Source organism: Taeniopygia guttata, chromosome W (assembly GCF_048771995.1).
Source record: "Taeniopygia guttata chromosome W, bTaeGut7.mat, whole genome shotgun sequence".
Classification (NCBI taxonomy): Eukaryota; Metazoa; Chordata; class Aves; order Passeriformes; family Estrildidae; genus Taeniopygia; species Taeniopygia guttata.
In genome coordinates, this window is record NC_133064.1 from 2,478,356 (window position 1) to 2,496,546 (window position 18,191).

The following is an 18,191-nucleotide window of genomic DNA, read 5'->3' on the forward strand; positions in this document are numbered from 1 at the left end:
CAGAGCTGGTCAAGCTAAGATGACACCAAATTCACAGGGAATTCAAATTCCATGATCCCTGAAGGCGTCTCTTTCAGAAGGAAGATGAACTTTCCCAATGGGAGGCAGTGTGCCACGATAATGCTCCTGTCACTCACTTTCCTTGCCCTGCTTGTCCAGACCCAGCTTAATCCAGTGTGATCAACGGAGTAAGTAAATATCAGGTTGATTAATTACAGTGCAAGATTCAGTAACTACTTGTCTTCTGTAATTAACATTGTAATTGAAATTAAATAGTACACTCTCACACACAGATTGCTGGCCTAGGAGGAGGAGCTAGGGAGAATCCTCAAGGCCATGACAGGGAGATGAAGCACAGAAAAACAGGGCTCAGTATATTAATTGTCTTTTTTAAATTGTGGTACATCTTAAGAAATTCTTCTGTCAAAAAAAATAAGTTTTTTTGAAGGCTGGATTGATGATCTTAGAGGTCTTTTCCAACCTTAATAATTTTATTGATCTAAAAAAGAAAAATGTCCAGATGTCTTGGAGTAGAGATGAAATTGGGTTGGATTGTTGAAGAATAGCTTAAAACTTCTGAAAGTCCACCTTCCTTTCACTGTTTTGATAAACAGACAAAATGAGAAAAGATAATGCTCTCTAAGATGCCCAGTGCTTTTCCTATCCATCGTTTACAGGGGCAACTCAAGGACAGTGAGTCTTTGGGTTCAATAAGTGTCTTTATAAAGCTGTGCTAAGGCTCAAATGCTAAGGCATGGTCTCAGGAAAAACCAAAAGTAAAATCCTCTGTGACTTCCACAGAACATTTAATTAACTGCATATATATTAAAGCACAGCCAGTGCAAAGAAAAACTCAGTCTGTTTCAGCATTCCCATCTCTTGTGACACAGAAAATAATTCTGCCTGTGTGCAAAGGCTTGCTTTCAGGGGTATTTATAAAAATCATGGACTGATCACTGAGATGGGAGGAAACCAGACAGGTCTGGTTTCTGGTCAAAATCCTCAGGTTCAACACAAGATACCTCAAATGTTTATTAGCATAAGCAGTGGTGATCCAAACACTTTTTAGGAGAGTTCATTGACTGGAACCTAATTTGTTTTCCTTTTTTCTCCTCTGCCCTTTCCAGTGTGGGCTTGTTAGTGTGTCTAAATGCTCAGAGCTCTGGAGGCTGAAGGAGAGATTTATAGTTACTGTGTGTTTACAGGGGTTTTGACTTCCCTGATGAGACTTATGGAAAATAAAATGGCATTTTTATAAGAATAATGACAGAGAAATTATACTAACTACTTCCAGGCAGAATTTGAGACAATGAAGGTATTTCATTTGTTATGATTGTACAGAATTATGATGATACAGATTATCAACCTGCCAGTGCTCCCAGTCCCTGCCAATCCAATTGTGTTTCAGGCCAGTGGGCCATTTTCTGTTCTCTTTGCTGAGCCTTCATTTCCCTGTTACTGGGTTTGAATTAAAATGTAATTTTCAGGACAGACTTCAAGTTCTTACAAATAGAAAACATTTTTGTTTCCTCTAGTGAGCCCATGTAGCAAAAGAATTTGAAGAGACTTAACTTGAAGAGTCTAAACTGCTAATATCTATAATTTTGGGAGTCTCTAGATGCTTTTCCTGCATGTCACAGTGGATTGGAGGGCAGCTTTCCATGCCTGGGAAGAAGACTTTTAAAGGAGTTTCCATTTTCAAAGGAGGTTTTACAAATCCTCCATGCACAATTGTCAAGACAGCGTCTATGCCGATGCCTCTAAGTGGCAAAATTTTAGCCTGCTTTCACATGTGTGGGTGAGTGGGTAAGAGGGAATTGTTTCAAGGCTTGTGCTTTTATGTTTCTAGTCTCCTTCAGCATGGTTCTGGTATTTTATAGGCATTAATTCTGAGGTTACTGGCAAATGAGGGAAGTAGACAGGAGAGGGCCTCATGCCGTTCTGTTTGGACCCTTGATGCACATGCCATTTTATCCTCCTGAAGTAATTCTAGAATTTTACCTCAAAAATTACTTTATAGGTCTTTAAAGAACAGAAAAACAGCTGAGTTTCCTGTGTCTAGAAAGCTGCGAAGAAGAGACTCCCAATTCCCTTGACATCTCCCACATATATGTTCTAAAAAAGCAAAATAGATTCATAATCAGGGGTTAGTTTAGAATATTGTTGGATGGAAGACACTATACCAAACAAAACATCAAGCACTTTTTTCTCTATAGAAACAAGTGTTAACTGGTCAAGAATACTTAATATATTTATATATAGAAATTCTAAAATTTATCTCAGAAACATTTTGCTTGCCAAGTCTCATCTGGTCATATATTTGCTTACTCATCTGTATAACTGAAAAAGTGAGAATGTAAGGTTTTACTTTCACCCATGCTGAAGGAAATGTGTACCATTTTAGAAAAAGAGCTTAATCTCTCCCCAGTGCCTCCAAGATCATCCTCTTTTTAGCAGGCTCTGAACATACTTGCCAAGTCTTAGATTGCTCATACTCACAGATTAAGAGGAAAAGAAGGGGTATCAAATGGGCATGAAAAATGTAGAACAAAACCCAAGAGTGTAAAGAAACTGAAAAAGAAAACCCCTCCTGATAATTCTTTTCTTCTCCAATAAGGCTGTAAGACAGGCTGCTAAATGAAAATGGAGAGAATGAAAAAAGAAGCTCCTAACTGTTGCGTCAGTGCTTGATTTAACTCCGAGACAAGCCCTGCCCCTGCTCTGTGACGCTGCACACTGACAAACAGCCGTGTTTCTCATCTTGGCAGTGTCGGGGACTCTCCCCACCTATCACCGCTGTCACCTGTCACGGTTGGGGCCTGCCTGTCACCTGAGGTATGTTTTGCTCACCTCTGCGGAAGGTTGGTCTGGCATGTTGGGGGAAACAGGGTGGATTTTCCTGCGGGACTTCCGACTACTCTGCATGTGAACTGAGAAGACCCCGTGGAAGTGCGGTCTTTGCTAAGAAAGTAATGTTGAGGGGAACGAACAGGGTATTTATCTTTCAGACATTCTGTGCACTGTTAGCGGCTCGCAGCTGTCAGAGAGGCCGCACGATCGCGGCTGACCCGCACACCAACTCACAGTGCACGGCCCCTCGGACCCGGGCCAGCTCGGAAATTCACCGGGAGGGACCGGGATCCGAGCCACGGGACACCGATGGCCGTGCCCGGTAGCCCGACCCGCTTCCCGCCCTCAAACCGGCCCGCTCCCCGCTCCCCAGCCCACTCCCCGCTCTGAGTCTGGTCCACTCTCCGCCCGGTTCCCGCCCTCGGCTCCGCCCGGTTCCCGCCCTCGGCCCCGCCCGGTTCCCGCCCTCGGCCCCGCCCGGTTCCCGCCCTCGGCCCCGCCCGGTTCCCGGCCCGGTTCCCGCCCTCACCTCGGTCCTGCCTGTCTCCCCGCCCCGCAGGCGCCCGCCCCCGCGCTCGTCCAATCAGGGGCCGCCCCGCTGGCCCTGGGCAATGCCCCGTAGCTGGGCCAAGATGGCGGCGCCGCTCGCCCCGCTCGTGCTCTTGCTCGCCCTCGGCCGCCCGGCGCTCTCCGGTGCGCAGGCCACGGAGGGTGCGGCGGCTGCGCCGCATCGGCGCTTCGAGTACAAGTACAGTTTCAAGGGGCCGCACCTGGTGCAGGCGGATGGCACGGTGCCGTTCTGGGTGCACACGGGCAGTAAGTGCCGGACGGGGGTGACGGGGCCGGGCCAGTGGCCTTCCTGAGGTGGAGGCAGCAGTGTCCGGTCGGGGGACGCGGGGTCTTGGGGAGAAGCCGCGGGCGAAGCTGGCCGCGGGTGCCGGCCGTGCCTTCGGGCTCCACGTGGCACCAGAGGCGCAGAGGAGATACTGCGGTGGCGAGGAAGTGCCGGGCCCGCCCGGGCTCCCACCTGCGGTGCGAAGGCACCTATGGCCTCCTGCTGTGGCGGCTGCGGGCCCCGGCTAGGGGACTCGTGGCGCTGCCGGCAGGTGCTGATGTGTCACTGCTGCCGCGCTCCGGGTCGCCCCGGGCCGTGCTGCCAGACAAACTGTTGGGTTTCGTCGTCTCAAAGCTCGAAATGCAAAGGATGCCTTGGCAAACAGGACTTGGTTGAACAACGTTTGTTTCTGTGCGCTCTGGGTAAAGGGTTCCGCCGTGCTCCGAAAGGCTTGTTGCCCTTCCTGAGTGTCCCCCCGTGTGAAAGGCGCTGACATTTACACTTCCACCTTCACATAGTTTCTCTGCTGTAACTTCTGCTGTTGTTTCGGGTTTTGTCAGACTTTAATTTAGTTGCTACTGCTTAATTCTTAAATATACCTTTTCTTACTTGACATTGTGATACAAGTGACACGAAAGCAACTGTCTATAGATGAGTTTTCCCCCTTCTTTTTCGATAAAATAATCCCTAAAAGCAATGTTATTTAGTGCAAGCAAATTAATCTCTCTCTGAATGTATGCCTGTTTTTCTTTTACACTGCTAAACAGAAAGTTAGAACATCTTGTTTCCTTTCTAGATGCCATCCCAAGTGCAGATCAGATCCGTATAACAACCTCTTTGAAAAGCCAGAAGGGCTCAGTGTGGACAAAAACCAAATCAATATTTGAATATTGGGAAGTGGAAGTGACCTTTCGAGTTACAGGAAGAGGCCGCATTGGAGCTGATGGATTGGTAGGAGCAGTTTCACCTAGCTGAGAAAAACAAATGTGCTTTAAAAGTGAATCTTGACTTACGACTTTTTGCTTTCTTCATAGGCAATCTGGTTTACAGAAGAGCAAGGCTTGGAAGGGCCTGTTTTTGGGGCAGCTGATAAATGGAACGGTGTTGGAATTTTCTTTGATTCGTTTGACAATGATGGAAAGGTTGGTTGGAAGGAAACTCTTGCAGCAAAGATGACAAATTAATTTCCTCTCTGTTGAGGAAGAAACTAGGATGTTGTTTTCTTACTATTCCCCTCTTTCACTTCAAAGGAATAAAATAAAATGTCAAGTTTCCCTTATGCTGGAAACACCAATTTCTATGCGTGTCTTCAGAGATGCTGTTTTTCTTGGAAGAAATCTGCTTTGAGCAGCTCAGCAGCAAAGATTTTGTAGCAGATGAGGATGACAGTTGCTGTTTCAATTCTCAATTTTCCAGTCCAGAATGATCCTGAAACTTAAACAATACATAGTAGGTCTGCTTTGGTGCTTTAGCTTTCCCTGCACAACTCTGGCTTGCTTTAGACATTTTTGACTTTATTTTAGCAGAAGGCTTTCAGAAGTGTTGCTGATATTTCACTTCAAATTAAACTAATCAATTTGTGTGCCATTTCTTTCCCTAGAAAAACAATCCCGGAGTGATTGTTGTAGGCAACAATGGAAAGCTGCTGTATGACCATCAGAAGTAAGTTTATTTTCAGTGTTACTACTGAATGCTTGCTTTTGAATGATGAAATGTTCCATGAAACCCTTTGAGAAGCATTATAAAGGCTTCTTTCATATGAAACTTCGTTGTTTCCTTTACATTTGAGGGTTTCTATTTGTTGAAATACTGCTTTGGCAGTAACAGCAGAGAAATCGGCAACTGATGGATATTTTATTGGCAAATGCCCTTTGGGATGGATGATTTCAGATGATTATAGTTACAGTACAGACTATTGCTTATGGGGATCCTCAGCACACAGCTAATAATTGGTAGAAGTGACTAACTGAAAGCAAATTGCTGTTACTAAAAGTAATTGGATTAATTTTGATTTCTGATTGTTTATCAGCAGCACAATGGACACCTTTTTGGATTTCGGAGAGGAGAGGTATCTAGCTCGGTGCAGTCACTACAGCTTATTTCCATCTAGGTTCCGGGGTGCAGGAATGTATCTGAAAATTGTATCTTACAATGTATCTCAGAAAACGGATTTCCCCATTGCTGCATTCCCTCTGCACTGTGTCCTGTGTACAGCATGCAGTACTGGAGATCCCTGCAGAAAGCTCAGTGCAATTACAGAACAGCCTGGAAAAGCTTGCAGATTGAAAAACTGGGATGAGTTTACATAGTGAGAGTCAGACACTTTTTTGTCCCAGCTGATGAATCATAACACAGAGTTTTATTGATGCTCTCTTTTTGTACAGCGATGGATCCACACAAGCACTGGCATCCTGTCAGAGGGACTTTCGGAACAAGCCCTATCCTGTGCGGGTCAAGATCACATACTACCAAAAAACGCTGACTGTAAGTCTGAAATAACAGAATTACTTGTCTTTCTCAGCTTCTTAAACATGAGACTGGGTTTTCACAGAGTTGCAACAAATACGTCCGCTCCAGTGTTGGAAATGTGGAGCTTGGTAGCAGAGGTGGAAGGAGGTGCTGTGTTTGAATGCTACACAGGTTCTTTTGGCTGCATTAGAATGCAGGTATTGCTGATTTTTCCAATGTGACTTAGGAGGCAGTCATGCAAACACCTTTATGATGTGCTCAGATCCTTCTGTTGCTCTTGACTTGCCTGGAGAGATGTCCCAAAGTCAGGATCTGTTTAAGCTATAGGTGATCAAACTGCTTTTGAGCTTGGTATTTCTCAAGCTGATGTAAGAGTTGCAGAGGCTTTTATAGCTGATTTTTGAACCAGAGGTTCTTGAAATGGGGCTAAAAAACTAAAACTATTCAACAGTAGATTTAAATTTTCTACTTGGGGCTTCTCACCTCCAAAAAATAGTAGGGCTTTCAAGACTAAAGATTAAAACCTCCTGGTATAAGGGAGGCTTTAAGACTTCTTAAATATTAGCTGATTGTAAATTCCTTCTAGGTAAGGAGAGAAAAATACTAATGTAATGCCAAGTTGTGAAAGCTACAGAGTGTGTGTTTGTTGGCGTCTGATCCCTTCTGGAAAGGTGCTATTCATATATTCACAGGTAGCAGCCATAAAGTGCACAGTTATCATTTTGTAGTAGAAGTTTCTCTAAAAGTAAACATGACTGCACCTAGAAGAGGGCAGACCTTGTACTGTGTTGTAATGGGAAAAGCTGCCTCTCACTCTTGAATGAAAGTTAAACTTCAGCCTCCAAGGCTGCTCTGTTCTCACCTGGGCTCTGATGCCTCCTCTAGGAACTCCTCTGTCCCAGATGTTGCTGCTAAGTGTTTGTCCTTTCAGGTATTGATTAATAATGGCTTTACTCCGGATAAAGAGGACTATGAATTTTGTGCCAAAGTGGAAGATATGGTGTTGCCATCACAAGGGTACTTTGGAATATCTGCAGCCACAGGGGGACTTGCAGGTAGAAAACATTAAAAATTATGGCAAATGCTGTGGGGACTTGCAAGGCTTGCAAGAGAGCTTGGTTGCATGGTTGGGTTTTTACTATCAGTGTTGATCCATTATACCAATTTTTGGCCATGATGATGTAATTAACCCTCCTGCAGTCCCAAATTACTGACATGCTTTGGACTTTTCCTGACTCCAGCTGAAGAATTTTTGTTTTTTCCTGATAAAATCCCTGTATAGTCTCATTCCTCACTGCACAAACACTTGTGAGGATGCTGTTTTTTGAAGATCCTTTGCAAATGGAAGGTTGGCTTGGGAATTAGAGACATTTGTAAGGTGGTGGTTTTTTTTTTGTTTTTGTTTTTTTGTTTGTTCAATACAGATGACCATGATGTGCTGTCATTTCTGACCTTCCAGCTGACTGAACCTGGGAAGGAAGCAGTAAGAATTTTTATGCATGATCAGTAAAATATTTTGTTGTGCATGTTATTGTATGTGCAGTACCAGATTATGGTATTTCCTCTTAAGTCACATGTGGCATTCCCGTTTCACAATTTTGGCATGTAGCCGTGCTGTCATGTGGTTTAGAAAAATTAAACTAGTATTGTAATGTTTCAATAATATTGTCATTGGTACTCTCAAGACCAGAATTCTGGAAGCACCACTGAAGCAACAAAACTCATTATGTTAAATCAAACCATGCAGTACTATAAAGTACATTTTCTTTTGGAAGTGGCAAAATATCTGTTCTCACTTTCAAGTTTCCCTACTTCTAGGATGATTCTGCACTGCTAAATAGCATTTATCCTTGTAAAACTTGTTTTAATTTTCTATTGGGAAAATTTTTTATTTTATCTACATGGGGATGTGTGATTTTTCACTTCAGCTAAATGTATGAATGTGCTGCAGTAATTTTGTCATGTGTTCGCATCTGAAATCTGAACAGGAGAGTCAGTTGTGTTAAGAGTGGGGAAGAACGTGAAAAAATCTCACATGTGCCCTTCCCTCCAATAATGTTTTAAAGCCAACACCAGATGCAGAAATCCCTCAGAAAGATAAAGATAAGTATCGAGAAGAGTTTGAACACTTTCAGCAAGAATTGGATAAGAAGAAGGAAGAATTTCAAAGGGAACATCCTGACGTGCAAGGACAGCCAGGCAAGTTATTTGAGCTATTTTTCAGTTGTCCAGGAAAACATTTGTTTTCCAGAGTGTTCAGAACTAGGGCTGATCTTCCTAAACTCCCACTAATGTAACTTACATTATTTTAAAATATTTACTGTAATTTGTCTCCTATTTCTAAAATTATCCTGGTGGTGCCTATATTGAGGACAAAATAAATGACTGGAACCATGGTGGGAATTAGGAACAAGAGAAGGGACAGAAGGTCATGCATCTCTCTAAAGCAGTGATTAAGACAGCGTGGCCTTTTTTCATTATTTAAAGGACATCTTTTTGGTTTGTTTCTGCACATTCACAGAAAACTTTTCAAAGGTGGGCTAGTGCATATATTGGAACATGTGCTTACCATGGAAAAAGCTTTTTAATGCTTGCCTAATGCTGGAGAGACAAGAACCCAATTATTTGAAAATATAATGGAAGCCATTTGTTACTGTATGCGACTACAGATACACTGGGAATGTACTTTGGGCATCTAGACGTGAAATTTCAGGTTGTCATCTTTATTGCACAGTGATGACTGTTCTAAAGGTCCTATAGGTTCTTTTGATCTGCATTTTGGAGATACAGTTCAGCCTTTCTTTGATAAGAAATAATCCCTTTGCCAGAGTCTTTTGGATGCTGGGATGGTGAAGTTGTAGGAGAAGGTAGATGGATGTGCATATGTTAAGGGAGCAAGAAGAATGATCCATTGCAACTTGTGAGGAATGTGCACATGTGTAAAAAGCCCCTGTGTTTTTTTCTTAGCAGCAGATGATGCTTTTGAAACTGTGAGTGATCGTGAACTGAGGCAGATCTTTGAGGGGCAGAATCGAATTCATCTGGAAATCAAACAGCTTAACAGACAACTGGACATGATTCTGGATGAGCAGAGGAAATACGTCTCTGCAGTCACAGAGGAGATTGCCAAAAGAGGAGCTGGGTTTCCAGGTCAGCAGGGACAGGTAAATAAAACCCATGGTGGTTCAGAGCCCAGCCTGATTTCAGCAGTGGGATCCATTTGTTTTTTCCAAGATATGTTGATCTGTTTCCTCCCCCTGTCCCTACCAGGTTTCCCAGCAAGAGATAGAGACAGTTGTGAAAACCCAAGAAGAGGTCATTAGACAAGTAAAGGAAATAAGGTAAACACTTTCCAAATATTATGGCTGTGTTTTGAATTTTATGATTTCTGTTTAAATCCTGTGTATTATTTCAGTGGGACAGTACTGACAAACTTGATGTTGTGTCAGTTCCTTAGTGAAGACTCCCTGCATATATTTGATTTCTGTAATAAAGTCAGTTCATGCCCCAGGGATTGCTAAGGGCCCTAATTTGTCTCAAATTCTATTATTTTTATCAGGAAATTCAACAGGTAAGTTCATCCCCTTTAAAAACAATGAAGTAAACCCCTTATCCTGAATGTGCTATACTGCTAAATTAGATTTGTGAAGATGCTTGTGTTTGATGGGGGTGTCTCAGTACTTCTTTTAAGATGTTTTACTGTTGCTGTCTTAATCAGGAATGACTTTAAGCTGGTTTAGCCCTCCATTTGTAGCAGCTGAAACATTACTTATATTAAAAAAAAAGGAGAAAAACAATTCCTTCAGTTGTGCTTCCCCCCATATTAGTTTAAGGGCAGCTCCTGTGATTTATTTAAGTAGGTCAGTTTTTTGTAGAATGAAGATTAGAGTGCTTCCATTTTTGCACTTGTTCTTCCACAGAAGCTTTTATGTTAATATTCTTGACAAATCTTTATACCTTGCAAGCAAATTAGATTTTCTTGTTAACATTGGCAGTCTGCCCTTTTAGTGACTACTTACCAGCTCACAGTTTGCATAACATCATCTTAATACTTTTCTTAGATTAAAGAAATGCTTTATTTAGAGAGAGAAATAAACAGCCCCTCTGTGCATCGCTTGTCATCCCACAGGAAAAGGACTTAGGGGCCAAGTAATTTTCTTGGCAAGATTGTGGATTTCTTAATCACCTGATTACAGAAGAATCTTGCATGTTCCTACAATAGAAACTGTCAGCAGGGTGTTATTAATGCAAAAGTCAATACAAATTCAACTTGATACAGCCCATGTCTATTAAGGGAAGTTATTTTGCTTTTAACAAAGTCTCGATCAGTTTGGAGGAAGGTGGGTGTGCAGGTTTCTGTTCATTATGTAGAGATGGCTCTGTTAGGAGGGAGAAGAACCAAGTGCAAGTCCCACTTGTGTTGTAACACTGTGAGGTGTGTGAAAAGACAGAATTACCATCAATGATTATTAGGCAGTGGGCATGACAGGTTATTTAAGATAAAACCTTCCAGTGAGAAATTTACTTCTAAAATATATTATTATAACACTAATTGCAAGTCCAGGTAAATTAAAATTTGCTGACCACTCTACAGAGATTTAGGAGTGCTCCATGAAAACACTGAAGCATGCTTCCATCTGGACCAAATGGAAAGTTTTAAGTAAATTAAAAAGAAATCCAAAGGCATACATTTTGATTGTCTATTCTGTTAATAATGAAGAGATTATCATTCACATGATAAATATCTTAGCTGTAGAATAATCCTCTTTGCAACTCAAAAGAAACAGCACAGTAGGGGAAAATGATATAAACGTATTGATTACAGTTTAAGGTTTTTTTTTCTCTCATTGACTGGTTTACCTCAAACCAAATTAGTTATGAAACCTTAACTTTTTCTGGATTTAATTTCATTTTTTTGTAGAAGGAAAATGAATTCACAATAAGACAATATTAAGTATTTTGACAGTGCATATGGGAATTGAGTTCCTCACAGAAACGGTAATCACAAAACAAGGATGTATCTAAATCTTTTCTTATCCCTAAAGCCTCTTCCTTGTTTTTATTTCTTACATGACTGATTTAATTTATTTATTTATTCATTTATTTATTTATTTTTCAGACAGCTTCTGGGTTTCTTCAAAGATTGCATTAAACTCTGCTGATCCTAAAGCCTTGGCCAGCGCCTCAGGCAGAACTCTTGTTCTATAGCCCTCAGCAGTCAGGCAGCCAAAGCAAATGTCTAGCAACAGAATATTTGCTAGTTCTTGTTCTCAGTGTGACTGAGAGATGGGGCACTCTACAAATGGCAACTGTCTGCACAATTAACTATTTTTAAAAATTGCAGTTTGACTAAAGGGCTATTTCTTGAAAGCTAGTAAAATTTGCTGCCTTTTGGTGCAACTATGTATTTCAGCCTAATTCTAATGAGCTAAAAGCTGTCCAGAATAACTGCTATTTGTAGAAAAGTTGGTGTGTGTTGAAAGCTTGTTTGTTATTTGTCTTGTTTCAGAAGTTCTGTGACTGATGCTCTGAGATCCATCAGTGGGGCTCAACACCCTGGCTCTGCAGGAGTCTATGAAACAACACAGCACTTCAATGACATCAAAGAACACCTTCATATAGTGAAGAGGGACATAGAGCATTTAGTGCAACGCAACACGGTAATTTATGTGCTGGGAGTGTAACGCGGCTTTCTTTGGCTGTTAGTGAAAAGCAATGCAATTGCTCCAGCATGCAATTTAGGGAGCAATTAATCCTTCATTAAGCTGCTTCGGTAAAACTATGCTGCCTTGACCTAACTGCATGATCTGGGTCTTGATGAGAAGTTTTGCACAAAGAGCATGATTTTTAGTCTAATTTCCTGTGGAAACAAGGTCAAGCAATTAGATTTTCTAGGTGCTTTTTTTTTTTGTATTTTTCCCCCTACTTAACAGCTCTATACAGAGGAGATTCTGTGGTGCTTCTGCACACAGGGGAGAGCTTTAATCAGGGAAAACTCAGGCAGGCTCTGCTTAAGGCTTCTTAATGCAAAAAAAGATGACTGTGTTCACATTCAGGAGTACCTTAGTCTAGCCTAGGCAGCAGTTAAGCTGATGTAGCTTATGATCTGTGGAAGGTCCTTGATTAATTTACTATATTTATGTATTCTTTCCCACATAAACCTCAAGTTAACATCAGGCAATTCGTCTGAGAAATGTAAAGGTTGAATGGGAGAGTGAGATGAGGAGTAGGATTATTTTTTCAGAGTACTGTCATTTCTTTCCATCTTCTCTGATTTTTACATCACATTACAAAGCCCTTGTTTTGTAAGTCTTTTGATGGGATGTCTTGTTTGCTATTTTCTTGGTTTTTAGCCATCCACTGAGAAACAAAAGTGTCCAGAGTTGCCACCATTTCCATCCTGCTTATCTACAGTGCATTTCTTCATATTTGTGGCAGTGCAAACTGTGTTATTCATTGGTTATGTAATGTATAGGTAAGTCTCGTGTAGCTCAAAGACAGCAGGGCAAATAGTTTTAGAACTGCTGACTGATAATGTCATTGGAATGGTATAATTGTGTTAATCTTATTAAAACAAGCAATCATTCAGATTGGAAGAGACCTTGGGAAGTCTCCAGTTCAGTCTTCTGCTCCAAACGGGGTCCACACTGAATTCAGATAGGGTCACTTGGGATTTAAACTGGTCAGGTCTTCAAAACCTCTATGAAAGCAAAATTTACCACTGTTCCAGAACCCACTGGAAATGTTGAATTATCATAATGAAGTTTGGTTTATTCTACCCCCATTCACCCACCGTGTATCAAGTGGGAACTTGATCTGGTTCAACTTTACTGTTTTGTCCTTCTCTCTCCCTTTCTCTCTCCCTTTCTCCCTCCCTTTCTCCCTCCCTTTCTCCCTCCCTTTCTCCCTCCCTTTCTCCCTCCCTTTCTCCCTCCCTTTCTCCCTCCCTTTCTCCCTCCCTTTCTCCCTCCCTTTCTCCCTCCCTTTCTCCCTCCCTTTCTCCCTCCCTTTCTCCCTCCCTTTCTCCCTCCCTTTCTCCCTCCCTTTCTCCCTCCCTTTCTCCCTCCCTTTCTCCCTCCCTTTCTCCCTCCCTTTCTCCCTCCCTTTCTCCCTCCCTTTCTCCCTCCCTTTCTCCCTCCCTTTCTCCCTCCCTTTCTCCCTCCCTTTCTCCCTCCCTTTCTCCCTCCCTTTCTCCCTCCCTTTCTCCCTCCCTTTCTCTCTCCCTTTCTCTCTCCCTTTCTCTCTCCCTTTCTCTCTCTCTCTCTCTCTCTCTCTTTCTCTCTCTCTTTCTCTCTCTCTCTCTCTCTCTCTCTCTTCTCTCTCTCTTTCTCTCTCTCTTTCTCTCTCTCTTTCTCTCTCTCTCTCTCTCTTTCCCTCTCTCTTTCCCTCTCTCTTTCCCTCTCTCTTTCCCTCTCTCTTTCCCTCTCTCTTTCCCTCTCTCTTTCCCTCTCTCTTTCTCTCTCTCTTTCTCTCTCTCTTTCTCTCTCTCTTTCTCTCTCTCTTTCTCTCTCTCTTTCTCTCTCTCTTTCTCTCTTTTCCTTTTTCCTCCTATTTTTCCTCCTATTTTTCCTCTATTTTTCTTCTTTTTATTTTCCTTTTTCTTTTCATTTCCTTTTATTTTTTCTTTCTAAGCTAATTGGGATGGTCTTTCTCTTCTCCTCTGCCTCCTTGTGATGTCATAATGTTGAAATTCTGTTTGCATTGATGAAAAGGACAACTTCCATCCGTGGTAGTCTTTTTGCCATGAACTGGAACAATAATTTCCAAGACAAACAAGGAGCTGGCCCCCTCCAGTTCTTTGTGATGCGTTTGTAATTCCAGTACCTGGATGTGGTTGATCCAGTGTCTGTATCCACTAAGAAAATTAATGATCTGTGCCAGAGGGAAAAGGAAATCCCACTTAAATTCAATTCTTTCCCTGCTTAGTTGCATGGGTTTCCTTTTCTCAGGTGATATTTAGGCAAATGAGATACTGAGAAGCTTCAGAAAATGTTCAAGAGTATTTTAAAAGTCAGTTTGTTGGTTCATGTGGGGTTGTTTGTTTTGTTTTTTGTTCCTTTTGTGTCTAATGCAAAATTGGAACTACAGTGATGCTACCTGTGTCTTTGTTAATAGAAAAAAATATATTCTGGTTTTGTGCTATGGTTCATATCTTCTCTAAGTCTCCGTTGATAAGGAATGGAGTCTTCTAATCCTCAAATAAATGAAAATTTAAAACAGCTAGTTTCAAATTAAAAAGACTTGAAGAATTATTTTCTGCCTTTTCTTTCAGGAGCCAACAAGAAGCAGCAGCCAAAAAGTTCTTTTGATGACCTGTTCCGTTTGTGTGTACCTAACAGCAGTCTGTATGCACAGAAAATTCTACACTTCTGTAAATGAGGGAAATTTTAGTGTTGGATATACTTTACTATTATAAATTATTGAATTTTGTTGAATAAAATAAGTTCCCATTTAAAGTGTTGATGCTAAAAACAGGGAGCAAATGCTGAATGGGATAAGACAGTGCACCCTGTCTGTGTCTTCAGCTGACTTTTTCATAAATACTGAAAGGCAAACTCCCCATTCCTCTGCTTTTGTTAAGATTCCAGATGAGGAGTTGAAACACCCAGGCTTGGTTTTTGTTCAGAGTGTGAATTGCAGATGGATGATTTGTGCAGAAAACTTGCTACTGTGTGTCCTGACATAGCAGTTAAAAAAAAAATAAATAAAAAGAAGGTAAAAAAAATCCCAGACCTCAAAGAACCATTCTTCTGTGGGGTTTGGGGTTTTTTTGGCAGGTAAAAATTTATTATAAACATTTTCTTTGTTTACCACTTGGATTTAACAGTATAAGAATATTTTAGTTAATTCTTATTTAAAGACTTTTTAATATGTGGACACAAAGACAGGCCTTTAAGACCATGACTCTTGATACTTGATGTAAAAAAACAATTATACAGACCATGCAAAGAAAGTCTTCTCTCCCTGTTTTACAGTTTGATTTTGGGCAGTGAGAAAAAATGTGATAGTTTCTTCAAGAATGTTGTGGGGCTGATTACTTTTTTCATGGTTTCAAGTCTGTCTGTAATTTTTGGGGGAGATTTGTGTAACTTTCTCAGTAAATGTGATTGCTTTATCCATCTTCCAATCTGATTGTATCAAGGATATATTTAGTGTGTGAATTTGTCTTTACTTTTCTAAAGCTGTCTTGTGTCTTTCATGTATCAAGTACAGATGCTTTGGTTTAAATCTTGACATGGTGAGTATTGTAAACTGCAGCTATTGAGTGTTAACCCATTTCTTCACAAACTTGCTTCAGACATGTTTGTTAATCTGTAGAACCAGTATTTTGTGTCAATTGTTGTTTGGATATCAAAAGCATAAGACTGGACATGTGATTTTGATACTGCTTATCAAGTGAACATTTGCTTCAGGAAAGAAAGAAAGCAGAAGGCCCAACTTAGGAATGTGAAATTAATTAATTTTACATTGTTTACATATCTGTGGTAACTTTGTCCTTGAGTTGTATGTAGAATTAGAATAAGTATTTCTGTGGTCTCCTAAATTCTATAAAATACACAAATGCATCAGGATATTTCACTTAAAACTGTTAATTTGTTTGTCTGAATCTGCAAAAATGATCTGTAATATGACTACTCTTACTGCATTTCTGCAGTCTGCTCCCTTGGAGCGTAACACGTGCTGCCAAATTCACTGTAATGAAGAACACTTCAGTATTGTGCCTGTCAGTTTGGAGAAATGATAAATCTATGCAACATATTTTGTTACTTTAAGTAGAGTGTCCAAAAAGTGAATGTCTGTGCTATACTAAGAAAATGACACTGGCTACACACCAATTAACACATCTGCAGTATGGAGGATACTCCAAGTGGTGTAGCTTTATAGATTCATTTCTAAATTTGAGCAGATTTTGCTGTACTAATGAGAGAAACCACTGCCTCAGGCTAATCAATGAATAAACAACTTTTCAGATAAAGCAGAATAACCCACTGAAATTTATCTCTTCAGTTCAGTATTTCAACACCAGCAAATATTTCCAGGTGCCTTTAGTCCAAGCTATTACAACCCGGACTCTTGTAATGAAACTTAATATATTTTCTTAAGTGGTTCTGAAACTGTACAGTGGTGTTTCCTTTCAGTTGCAGACCTTCTTGCATCAGTGCAACATCCAAACAGAACTCCTCTCACAGCAGGCTTTGCAAAACCTCTTAAGCAGAAAGTATTTTGATACATATCTGGCAGAATGAGGAGCAGTTCTGATGTGTCCATTGGAATGAGCCTGGATTTTTGTTACTGTGAAGCAACAAAATCCGCCCGTTGCTTTGATTTAAAGCTGGAGCAGCCCATACCTCTGTTTGGTTAGAAAGAAGAGCAGGTTAGGGGTGATGTCTAGAAGGAAACTTGAAGCCTACAGTTTACCCTTTAGAAAGAGGCTGCTGGATCAGGCATGTCTTGCACATTGCAATGAGAAGTCTTATGTGGTAGGGAACAGAAGGTCTAATATGGAACACTAGAACACTGGTAACTTTGCTTCATGATTAATTTCACAGTTGTCTCCCCTTGGAGCTTCCATAACTCACTAGATAAAAGAAAAAACTCCCAACTGCCCAGCTCAAATTTAATGCTGTGCGTTCTTGAAGTGATAGCAACAAATTAGGATTCTAAGAATATTTTTTAGTCAATGTAGCCTCCTAGGTGTCTTTCAGCAGTGACAGTGTGTTTGATTCTTACCCAGTAAGATTTCACAGCTAGGAGGAAAAGACATGGAATGCAGTTGGACAATATTAGGGAGAAAGGTTATATGTGAATTGTGGATAATAAGTGTAAATATTTGGCAATGACGAGATTATGGGATGGGGTGGGGGTTTATTAAACACATGGTCACCCCTGAATCTTTCACAAGTCAAATGCACAATATGGTTTGTAAATGACCTGGTTTATGGTTTGTAAATTAACTGCTCTGGTTTGTAACTTCTGTGGGAAGAAAATCTGACCTTTCTCAATGGATCAATAACCGTAACACCAAAAAATGTCTACTGGGTTTTTTTTAATTATTAGTTTAAATTCAAACAGCTGACAGTTTCATGTTTGTTTCTGACTGATGTAAATTGATACTTGGAGTTCAGAGATAACCTTATTTGAATAAAGGTGCATATTTTTAGTAAGCCTTTTTCTTTTCATTTGGTACATGTCCATGAAATCTAAGCAAATGTATTTGAAGCATTCTTTGCCCTCAGTTCAGAGTCAGAACACTTACAGATCTGGGTTCAGTTCTACACTGGGGAGTTAATGGCATTCTGAGTCTGAATTCCCTCTGTGACTGTCACTTTTCCCTAGCCAGAAGCAAGTTTTTTAGCAAGTGGAGGACAGGAATCTTGAATTGAATCTATTCAAGCTGACAAAACCCTAAAATATTTCTTTCTGATGTTCCAGCTGCTAGAAAAGGCAACATCTTCTTGGTAGAGGGATGAAGCAGGGGGCAGAGTCCTGGTTCTTTCAAGAACACCTAAGTATTTTTGCATCATGTGACTGATAGGAACACAGAATCTAGAAAAGATTGGAAGTTTGGATGGCATTTTTGGGCCGGCCTCCCTCTGGAATTTGCCTGTTTCAAGACTGAATTCTGTGCTGGGGTTAAAGATCTATGTGTTCCTTGGGTGTGGAACACATGCTTTTATATATCAACCACTTTCATCAGGTAAAATAGGAACAGAGTCTTTAATTTTGATTTCACTTAAACTAGAAGGAAAAGACATAGATTTAAAGCAAAGGAAGTGACAACATGAGTACTTAATTAGCTGCTGTCTTGTATGTTTTCATGAAGTCTGTGATTCCTGTCATCAACAAAAAGCAGTAAGTTTTAAAACTGCAGTAGAGCACCTGCCTGGAACAGAATGATTCTGGGGGTACTGGCTGAGTTGTGCCTTTTGTCACCAGTCTGTCGTGTGCTTCTCAGCAGCTTCAGTGCCAATAGGCCCAGTAACTTTTAAAGCCCTTTTTGTTGTCTTTGATCTCAAAATTAACAGGGGAAAGCCTT

The 18,191-nt window shown here is 40.8% G+C and overlaps 1 protein-coding gene across 2 annotated transcripts; it reads left to right on the plus strand.

The window, feature by feature from the left end:
* Positions 1-3,432: 3,432 nt before the first annotated feature.
* LOC140682056 (protein ERGIC-53-like) lies at positions 3,433-17,319 on the plus strand. 2 transcript variants are annotated; one of them, XM_072922966.1, is made up of 13 exons: positions 3,433-3,666; positions 4,482-4,636; positions 4,720-4,827; positions 5,286-5,347; positions 6,070-6,169; positions 7,086-7,209; positions 7,579-7,637; positions 8,221-8,353; positions 9,122-9,318; positions 9,425-9,495; positions 11,664-11,814; positions 12,508-12,629; positions 14,427-17,319. In XM_072922966.1, exons 1-13 carry the CDS (start codon positions 3,462-3,464, stop codon positions 14,461-14,463), a joined length of 1,524 nt encoding a protein of 507 aa, XP_072779067.1. In that variant the 5' UTR covers positions 3,433-3,461; the 3' UTR covers positions 14,464-17,319. The 2 variants fall into 2 exon arrangements, with proteins under 2 accessions (XP_072779067.1, XP_072779068.1); XM_072922967.1 differs by having other exon boundaries at positions 9,125-9,318.
* Positions 17,320-18,191: the final 872 nt, after the last annotated feature.

Excerpts from the sequence above, each read along its gene's own strand:
- LOC140682056 (XM_072922966.1), top strand. The coding sequence starts at position 3,462 with ATGCCCCGTAGCTGGGCCAAGATGGCGGCGCCGCTCGCCCCGCTCGTG. Across the intron at positions 6,170-7,085 it reads ACTACCAAAAAACGCTGACT|GTATTGATTAATAATGGCTT; the intron begins GTAAGTCTGAAA and ends TTGTCCTTTCAG. Across the intron at positions 7,210-7,578 it reads AGCCACAGGGGGACTTGCAG|ATGACCATGATGTGCTGTCA; the intron begins GTAGAAAACATT and ends TGTTCAATACAG.